Consider the following 9,666-nt stretch of genomic DNA (forward strand, 5'->3'; position numbering starts at 1 on the left):
TAGTTGTCCTGTTGTATATGTTCTTGCTGTTAATGTGTTGATGCTTGGTTGGGGTGTGAGTGAGTGAGGGGGTGCGGTGTTCTCTGTGGTTGAGTGGGGGGGGGGGGGGGGTTTGAGGGGGCTTGTTGTGTGTGGAGGGAAGTGGAGGATGTGTGAGGTCGGTGGGCGGATTTAAATGGAGTGTTGTTTAGGGGTGTGGGGCGGTGGAGGGGGGGGCGGGGGGGGTTGGCTGAGTAGAGTTTGAATGGAGGTTGTTGGGAGGGCGGGAGGGTGGAAAGGGGGAGTGGGGAGGTGGCGGGGGATGGGTGGGTGGGGGGGTGTGGGTGGGTGGTTAGGTTGGGGTAGAGGGGATGCTATGTTTGGTTTAAGAGGGAGACGTGTGGGGGGGGGGAGTGAGTAGATGGGGGGCTGGGTGGGAAAGTTGGAGGGGATTATGGGGTGTAATTGTTGACTGGTTTGGGGGGGGTGGGGGGGGTGGGGTAATTTGGATGGTCGCATGGAGGGGGGGGGGGGTGTGGGGGCTTTGTCCTTGGCTATGGTGGGATGAGGGGTTGGGGTGTTCTGTGGGGATGGATGCGTTGTATTGTTGGTGGGGTGGTTAAGGGGATGGGAAATTATGTTGGTGGGGTGTATTTTGAGGGGTAGGTTGGGTGATGTTAGGTAGATTCGGTTTTGGGGGAGAGTATAGAGATGAACGAGATGACTAGTTGTATTTTGAGGTATAGGGGTTGTGAAGCGAAGGATGTTGGTTTTGGGAGTTTGGTGGTGGGTTGGGGGGGGGTGTTTGTAGTGGAGTAGTGGGGTATGGGGGGAGTGGTTGGTTTTGGGGGGGATTGTTTAATAGTGGTGAGGCGGTGGTGTGGGGAGGGTAGGGGTTTGAGTGAGGAGTTTATGTTCGGTGGTTGTAAGGTTTCGTGGGAGTGGGGAGTGGGGGGTGAGGGGGTGTTGGGGTAGGGTGTCATTTGTAGGTAGGGAGGCGGTTTTTGTGCTGTGTTGTGTTTTTGTCTATTGTGGGGATGGGGGGGGGATTAGGGGTTCGGTGTTAGTTTGTGGTGTTTAGGGGACCTGTTTAGGTTAAGGGATGTTGGGGGTGTTGGTGGTGTGTTTTCAGGGGAGGGGTTGGGGGGTTTTGGGGCGATTTTGGATGGAGGCTTTAGGTGAAGAGAAGGTGGAAGGCGGCGGAGAGATTTGTGGTCTGCTGTTGGGGCAGGGGGTGTAGAATCATGTGAAGGAGTGGGGATATATTTTTGGAGGTCGGGGAGAGGATGGTGGTGGGGTTGTGGGTATTGGCTTGGGGGGTGGGTAGTTGGTTCGGTAGGGCCTTTAAAAAATCACATTTTTTTTTTAATAGCAGTAATTATAGTAATTATTTTACATAAATGTATTATATACATATGTATTATAATTGTAACAATATAAAAAAAATAAATTGCTATAATCACATTTTAAGCAAAGTCAGTGTTAAATCATTTTATTACAAATGTTACCTTTGCGATTTGACAAAGGCCACTGGCGGGTTCGGAATGCCCAATATTCGATTTTACCGAGCCCATCAATAAAGGAGTGTTTCTTTTAGCGCATAAAGTCTGGTCAATAGACATAACTTCTATGCGATCACCGACAAGAGTACCAGTTGCATGAGCCTCCATGTAAGATAACTCATTGGGTGAGATCTCACATTCCTTATAAAATTCGTCCAACAATATTTTTTGCTTTTCGACCGATGGAAAGGTAATACCTTCTTCTTTAAAACCATCGCAATTTATTTTACCGTGTACGATGGTCGCATATATTCTTCTTGCATTTTTTGCCTTTTGCAGGTATACTACCGCGATCGTCTCGCCACGCATATATCCGGCGCCTTCCTCGTCAAAGGGTTTACAGTAACCATCAGAAGATAGAACTCCTAGAAGGAAATTAATTCATGTTATTAAATAAAGTTCTTCAAGCTTCGATTCAATCTCTAAATGTAAGGATAGAAAGGAAGCATGGGCTTATTGAACATTACAGACAAAGAGTGCAATTGTTTCACAGAGCACGTTATTGAATAAACAAAAACGTAAAATAATAACATAATCTTAATATAATTCACACACAACAAGAGTTTGTTGATTTCACAGGAGACAGTACAAAAAGAAATATTTGTGCTAATGCATCCGAACGAAATAATGTAATTGTTCTATACTGTTCGAGATTATTTAATAGAGTTACATCAAAATCACGCATATAGCTTGTCGTACAATTTGATTTGGTCTACCGGTTAAATATCTTTATTTTGATAATATTTTGTGTTTTGTTTCATTTTCTTTGTTTAAACTTCTTGCTTTATTGGTATATATCTAATTGTTCACATCTTCAAAAATTTCTTACGAAAATGCTTTCAAGAATCAAGAGACACGGTAGTGTCTCGCGCCAAGTACACGCGGAGCGAGACCGACCGTGACTCTTTTACGCGACGCGACGGGTTGCGAGTACCCGAGATGTTGAGATCTCGATAACGAGTGAACGGATCAAGTTCTAAGTAGGCTTGATCGATAGCTTGGGGTCCAATTAGGGGGGGGGGTTTCTCTCATAATATTCCGCTACGTGCCCTACGAGCGGAGATATTGCGACGCAAAGTCCAATTGTGAAAATTTATTTTTAAGATACGTATACTACTACTACTTCTAACGCCGACGTTCTTATATGATGACGTCATAATCAGAAACGTTACTTTCACTTTTTCGACGCTGGCGGCGCAGGTATCGCCAGTTTCGATATCGCGCGCGTATTTCGAAATTAGGTCGATAAACTTATCGGTCAGGAGTAAGATTTCTATTTAGGTATTTTAGGTAAATTAGGTATATACTTATATAATATATATTGAGTCAATTCCTTCATGTTTATCTGGAGAGATTTCGTATCCTTACATCGTATTACCACCGCTGCCGGAAAAGAAGGTTCTCTACGCTTGGCAGAAAGTGCCGCTAGGAAATTTTTAAGTCGATTCTTATGAATCAAGCTTGAATTCGATGTCTAAGTATCCCAGGTTGCCGATGACGAGGTCCAGATAGTGCGCTTCATAGTTCTCGGTGTCCAGGTGTAATAATACGTTGAATTCGATGTCTACGTGTCCCAGGTTGCCGATGACGAGGTCCACATAGTGCGCTCCGTAGTTTTCGGTGTTTACGTGTATTAATACCTTGAATTCGATGTCCACATGTCCCAGGTTGCCGATGACAAGATTCAGATAGTGCGCTTCATAGTTTTCGGTGTCCAGGTGTAATAATACGTTGAATTCGATGTCTACGTGTCCCAGGTTGCCGATGACGAGGTCCACATAGTGCGCTCCGTAGTTTTCGATGTCTACGTGTATTAATACCTTGAATTCGATGTCCACGTGTTCCAGGTTGCCGATGATAAGATCCAGATAGTGCGCTTCATAGTTTTCGGTGTCCAGGTGTAATTGTACGTTGAATTCGATGTCTAGGTGTCCCAGGTTGCCGATGACGAGGTCCACATAATGCGCTTCGTAGTTTTCGGTGTCTACGTGTATTAATACCTTGAATTCGATGTCCACGTGTCCCAGGTTGCCGATGACGGGATCCAGATAGTGCGCTTCATAGTTTTCGGTGTCCAGATGTAATCGTACGTTGAATTCGATGTCTAGGTGTCCCAGGTTGCCGATGACGAGGTCCACATAGTGCGCTTCGTAGTTTTTGGTGTCCAGGTGTAATAATACGTTGAATGCGATGTCTAGGTGTCCCAGGCTGCCGATGACAATGTCTAGATAGTGAGCTCCGTAGTTTTCGGTGTCTACGTGTATTAATATCTTGAATTCGATGTCTAGGTGTCCCAGGTTGCCGATGACGAGGTCCACATAGTGCGCTCCATAGTTGTCGGTGTATACGTGTATTAATATCTTGAAATTGACGTTTAGGTGTCCCAGGTTGCTGATGACGAGGTCCAGATAGCGCGCTCCGTAGTTTTCGGTGTCTAGATGTAATAATACCTCGAATTTGATGTCTACGTGTCCCAGGTTGCCGATGACGAGGTCCACATAGTGCGCTTCGTAGTTTTTGGTGTCTAGGTGTATTAATAACTTTAAATCTGAATGTAGGACACGTAGATATCGAATTCGAGGTATTAATACACGTAGACGGAGCGCACTATGTGGACCTCGTCATCGGCAACGTGGGACACCTAGACATCGAATTCAACGTATTATTACACCTGGACACCGAAAACTATAGAGCGCACTATCTGGAACCCGTCATCGAATTCAAGCTTGATTCATAAGAATCGACTTAAAAATTCCCTAGCGGCAGAATTAAAATTATGTCATGACATAATAAAAATTCGCTGAATTAAAATTATGTCTAGACATAATAAAAATTGGACGAATTAAAATTATGTCTAGACATAATAAAAATTGGATGAATTAAAATTATGTCTTGACATAATAAAAATTGGATGAATTAAAATTATGTCTGACAAAAATAATTCCGCATTTTTATTATGTGTATACACATTTTTAAAAAAAAGGTAAAAGGAGGCGCTAAGTACACGCATAGTAGTGTATATGTATTATGTTGTTACCCTGTTATGTTGTTACCTCGAAAAAAACAAAGTGGTAGTATTATACCTCCAAATAGCTTTACCCTGTACATACTGTTTATAAAATGCGTAATACTACAAAAAGGCGTGATATCCGTACAAAATTACCTTTTTTTAAAAAAAAGGTAAAAAAAGGCGCCAAGTACACGCATAGTAGTGTATATGTAGTTATCTCAAAAAAAAAAGAAAGTGGTAGTATATTATACATCGAAAAAACCTAAGTAACAAGTGGTAGACGTAATCTTTATATCTCGAAAAATCTTGAAAAAATCTAAGCAGTAGTATCTTTATTTCCGAAAAATTATAACCCAAGTGATACACATCACAAAATTATGTTACCTTATCAAAAAGAAGAGTCGCGCTTCAAGTGATCTATTACAATTACAAAAAGAAATGATATCTCTTTAAATTACAGCGCCAATTACAGAGAGAACATATATATTGCCTCAAAAAATAATTGTTGCACTACTTTGAAAAATTTTTACATTGTGTCAATTAGAAAAGTATGTATGATAACAATTTTATAAGATTAAAAAATTTTATTTAAATTTAACAAGGGAATACAAGATATTTAAATACAAAGTTTACATGTGTATTTTTTAGTGGTCACAAAGAATTACAGAGGTACACAGTACAAAATAAAAATATTTTATTAAAATACATAAATTTTTCTTGTAAAAAAACTTGGCGCTGCTAGACCTCGAAATTTTAAATAAATAAGGACAACAATAAATAAAAATAATTCAGAAAATAATGCGATGGGAGTAATATTAAATGATTATCAGCGTAGATGTGCGAGTGAGTGATATGGGTGTGCGGGTGACGACGCGGACGGCGGATAATGCGGCTTATCATTAAGTAAAGGATAAATTTATTTATTTATTTAAAATTTCGAGGTCTAGCAGCGCCAAGTTTTTTTACAAGAAAAATTTATGTATTTTAATAAAATATTTTTATTTTGTACTGTGTACCTCTGTAATTCTTTGTGACCACTAAAAAATACACATGTAAACTTTGTATTTAAATATCTTGTATTCCCTTGTTAAATTTAAATAAAATTTTTTAATCTTATAAAATTGTTATCATACATACTTTTCTAATTGACACAATGTAAAAATTTTTCAAAGTAGTGCAACAATTATTTTTTGAGGCAATATATATGTTCTCTCTGTAATTGGCGCTGTAATTTAAAGAGATATCATTTCTTTTTTGTAATATTATATACATGCTCTTCTTAAGGAACTTGTAGGAGTAATAGTGAAATGCTTTACGGTTATGTTGTTCAAAAATAGAGTGTTGTTAAAAAATGTATGGTGCAGAACTTGAAATGTGCTCGATGAACAAAAATGTTGCAATTTTTGATCGCGATAAAAAATATATATCAAGGTCACACCTGAGTGGTCACCATCCCAATAATAATTTTCAAATGTTTGCCAAACATAACTGACATAGCTTAAAACCTTTCTACTGCACGGATCTTCAAGAGAAGGACTCAAACGAGAGATCCTGGGTGGAGGAACACTGATTATAAAGCTTATCTTAAAAATATTGGGCCTTGAATTTTTGTGGGGTAGTCGCCCAGTGTGGTCTCAAAGGACTAACAGTTAAAGAACTGACATTACAACACAATACTAATATAGCATAAATAAAGGCATATAACAGAGTGATTGCGAGCAAATATCTTCATTCTAATCAAAAATAGAAAATCCATACGAATAAACCGGGCTAACTAAGAACCAGCGCGGTAAGTGATTCGCGAAAGTTTTATTTATATTTTTATTTTACATATTTTAGCCCGGTTTATTTGTATAAATTTTCCATTGAAACCTATACTTCGAAATTCAAAAATAGAAATTTTTTCTGACTTTTGCGGCATAAATCCCCGCGCGGCGTAAATACCGGAGTTACCCTAATAAAGTTTCTTTTGTTGAAATCAAATCCACTCGGACTTTTCATTATCTTCAAACGGACAAATAAAACCTTAATAATTAATAATTTTTATGACGTAACATACAATATAATAAGATATAATAAATACATACCTAGATTGCAAAATTGCATTTGGACGAAAGGACTGAGACATAAACTGGCGGAAGCGATAATGGCAGCATCGCAATTTCCGGATCGAATTTGCTCGTAAGCTTTCACTATAGCAGAGATACTTGAACTACATGCAGTATCAATATTATGCGATTGTCCAGTAATGCCCAACCAGTAAGAAATTGTATTTGCCACGAAAGAAACGTTGCATCCAGTCATAGGTAATCTAGCTAACTAATCACCATACATGTTTGTAAATATATTTGAAGTATTGAAATATATAAATAACAAGTCAAATTTATTTGTAAAATTATTAAAAACTGTTGTATAATTTTTTTAAACTTTACATACTAAGGAAACAGATTTCCATATTTGCGACAAAAATTTTACACATATAATTATTATTTCTTTAAATAAATTTCTATTAATTGTGTTTTATATAATAATTAAATATATCACACCTCAGAACTTTTAAAAGAAAAATATGCTCGAGTCTCTGACTGAGAAATTGCTGTAAGAACACTCGTTTTTGTTCCTCGTAATTCTTTTGGGTTCACACCCGCATCGATAATTGCTTCATAAGTATGCTCGAGTAACATTCTAGTCATAGGGTCCATTATATGAGCTTCTGTTGCGGGTATGTTGAAAAATTCTGAATCGAATTTCTCGATATTGTTAACTTTACCAATTTGATGGGGTATATTATAAGCTATATAAGAAATAAATATTTTAAAAAGTAACAAGTAAAAGAAGGCTTTGACAGTACAATGCGGTTGACAAAGCGTACGTTAGCGTAAGTTAACGTTATAATAACTAATATATAATTATACATCGGAAATTTCGGCTTTGTTTTGAATAGTCAGATTTTCAGCGGTGACAACTGAATCAAAATAATCTCTTTCTACGAAGGCTCTTAGCCTATCTCTATAATATCATAGTTTATAATATAATCGAAATAGAAATGACAGTCAGAACTTCAACGACAAGAGAAGTAAATTAAATCACCCATCAGTCCATAAAATGCGAAAATGAGGTCATATAAAAAAGAAATTATTACAGTTATTCCACCGTCCATGATCGCTCGAACCAAGATCCGCCTTGTTAAAAAGATTTTCTTGAAATTCTTTTAAATTGTCGCTATTAGGAAATCGGCCAGCAATACCAGAGATTACGATTTCTTCTTCAGCATCGACGCTGATGTTCGGTCGATTCATAGTATCTTTATTTTTTCGAAACAGACAAATTCTACAACAAATGTCATTATTTATTTTTTGAGAAAACAGACATAAATGTAAAATAAAAAAAAATAATCAAATACAATTTAATATTACATATACGTACCAATAGGAAGTGGAAGTACCGTGGCAAGTGAAACACTCGAGAGCAGTGAAATCGACGTTTTTTTTTTAGGTTTTTTTTTAGCTTGCTTCTTACCCTCTAATTTGGAGGAGTGTCCTGACTCCTGCTTCTCTGGAGATGCCGCGCCTGGCACGCCGTCCAGGCCTCCGTCCTCCCAACAGCACCGGAGTTCGCTTACGCTGGTACAACTCGCACAAAGCTCAGAAAACGCTGAGTTACAGGAAGCTTGGCTATGCGAGACTGACAATGAGTATGCTCCACCGTGGCGATATGTGACCGAGTGAAGTCAAAACTAAATCTGCTCTATTTATAGTTTCTGTGTTACATGTGTATTCTATTTCTACATACATATGATAATGATGAAGCCGATTAAAATTGTAAATATTTGAATAGCTGACGCTTCCGTTACGATATATTTACCACACAATCGTGGGAATTATTGAGGAGTTTGCCAATACGTAGAACCAAAATGAATTCAGAAAGAGAATATCAAAAAATTACTATGTGTTATCATTTTATGTTTGTGAGTATTATTATTGTGTGAGTTTTAGATATGTTGTGAAATAATTTAATTAAAAAAGTAAAACAATCGTTATTTTAATACCTAATATGTAAGATATAATTATTATTTATATTATTATACAATATATCTTCACGTAAGTCGTCACGTATGAACTAATATAATTGGAATTTATTATAACATTCTAAGTTTATTGAAAGAAAATGTTTTCTTTATTATATATTTCACATCAATTATTTTCAATTTAAATAGAGATATACAAGCTAGAATATATGCTTAGCGTAAATCTACTTATTGTACAAAACGCACACACACACGCATTGTATTTGCCCTAATTTAGATTTTATTCGGATTCTTTTCACTAATTGAATATTCAATATATTAACTCATAAGTTGTAGCCTAAATGGAAAAATCTAAACTTTAAAACTAATTTGAAGGTACAAAGTTACGAATATATGTTTTTTATTCTTGCGTTCTCGGAACTCTGGTAAGTGTGTGATTTTACTTCTCTTTGTCCTGACTGTTATTTCTGTTTCGAGCATATCACAAACTATGATTATAATATTAATAAGGTTTTACTTAAATTTTTTCGTGGAAAGTTTTACTGTCTTTGATTTTGACTGTTAGTGCATCGCTGAAGACGACTCAAAACAGAACCGAAACATCCGAGGTATTATAATTATTTTATCTTATTAGTTATTAAAGGTTGATATAACGTTAACTTACGCACTGCTGACCGTGTCTCAAATCTTTTTACTTGCTACTTGTTAAGGGGGGAAACCACTGTGACGGCCGAAAAAAAATGTTATTTTCATAAATTTTTTTTCGCGAGAAATAATAAATTTAATCAAATTGGTTTGTCATTTCTTTAAGGTACATATATTGGATATATTGTAAAAAAAAAATCATTAAAAAATATTTGCGTCTTCAGCGTGTGGTGCCGTGTACCTCCGCAAAAAAAGCTGGGCGGTCGCATATCTCGGTCAATTTTTATCCGAATGACTTGGCAAAATGTTCGTCTAAATCCCGAATTTTTTTTTTAAACTGCGCCATTCGGATAAAAATTGACCGAGATATGCGACCGCTCAGCTTTTTTGCGGAAGTACACGGCACCACACGCTAAAGGCGCAAATATTAATATTTTTTAATG

The 9,666-nt window shown here is 37.2% G+C and overlaps 1 protein-coding gene across 1 annotated transcript; it reads right to left on the minus strand.

The window, feature by feature from the left end:
• Positions 1 to 1,478: 1,478 nt before the first annotated feature.
• On the minus strand, positions 1,479 to 8,288 carry LOC139809393 (fatty acid synthase-like; the record flags this gene model as incomplete). Its single annotated transcript, XM_071772253.1, has 5 exons — positions 7,978 to 8,288; positions 7,694 to 7,881; positions 7,098 to 7,345; positions 6,639 to 6,870; positions 1,479 to 1,906 (listed from the first exon to the last, which is right to left on the minus strand). Coding segments are annotated over exons 2-5 (1,065 nt in total), but the record flags the coding sequence as incomplete, so codon positions are not given.
• Between the last annotated feature and the right edge of the window lie 1,378 nt (positions 8,289 to 9,666).

This window comes from Temnothorax longispinosus, chromosome 3 (genome assembly GCF_030848805.1).
Source record: "Temnothorax longispinosus isolate EJ_2023e chromosome 3, Tlon_JGU_v1, whole genome shotgun sequence".
NCBI lineage: Eukaryota > Metazoa > Arthropoda > Insecta > Hymenoptera > Formicidae > Temnothorax > Temnothorax longispinosus.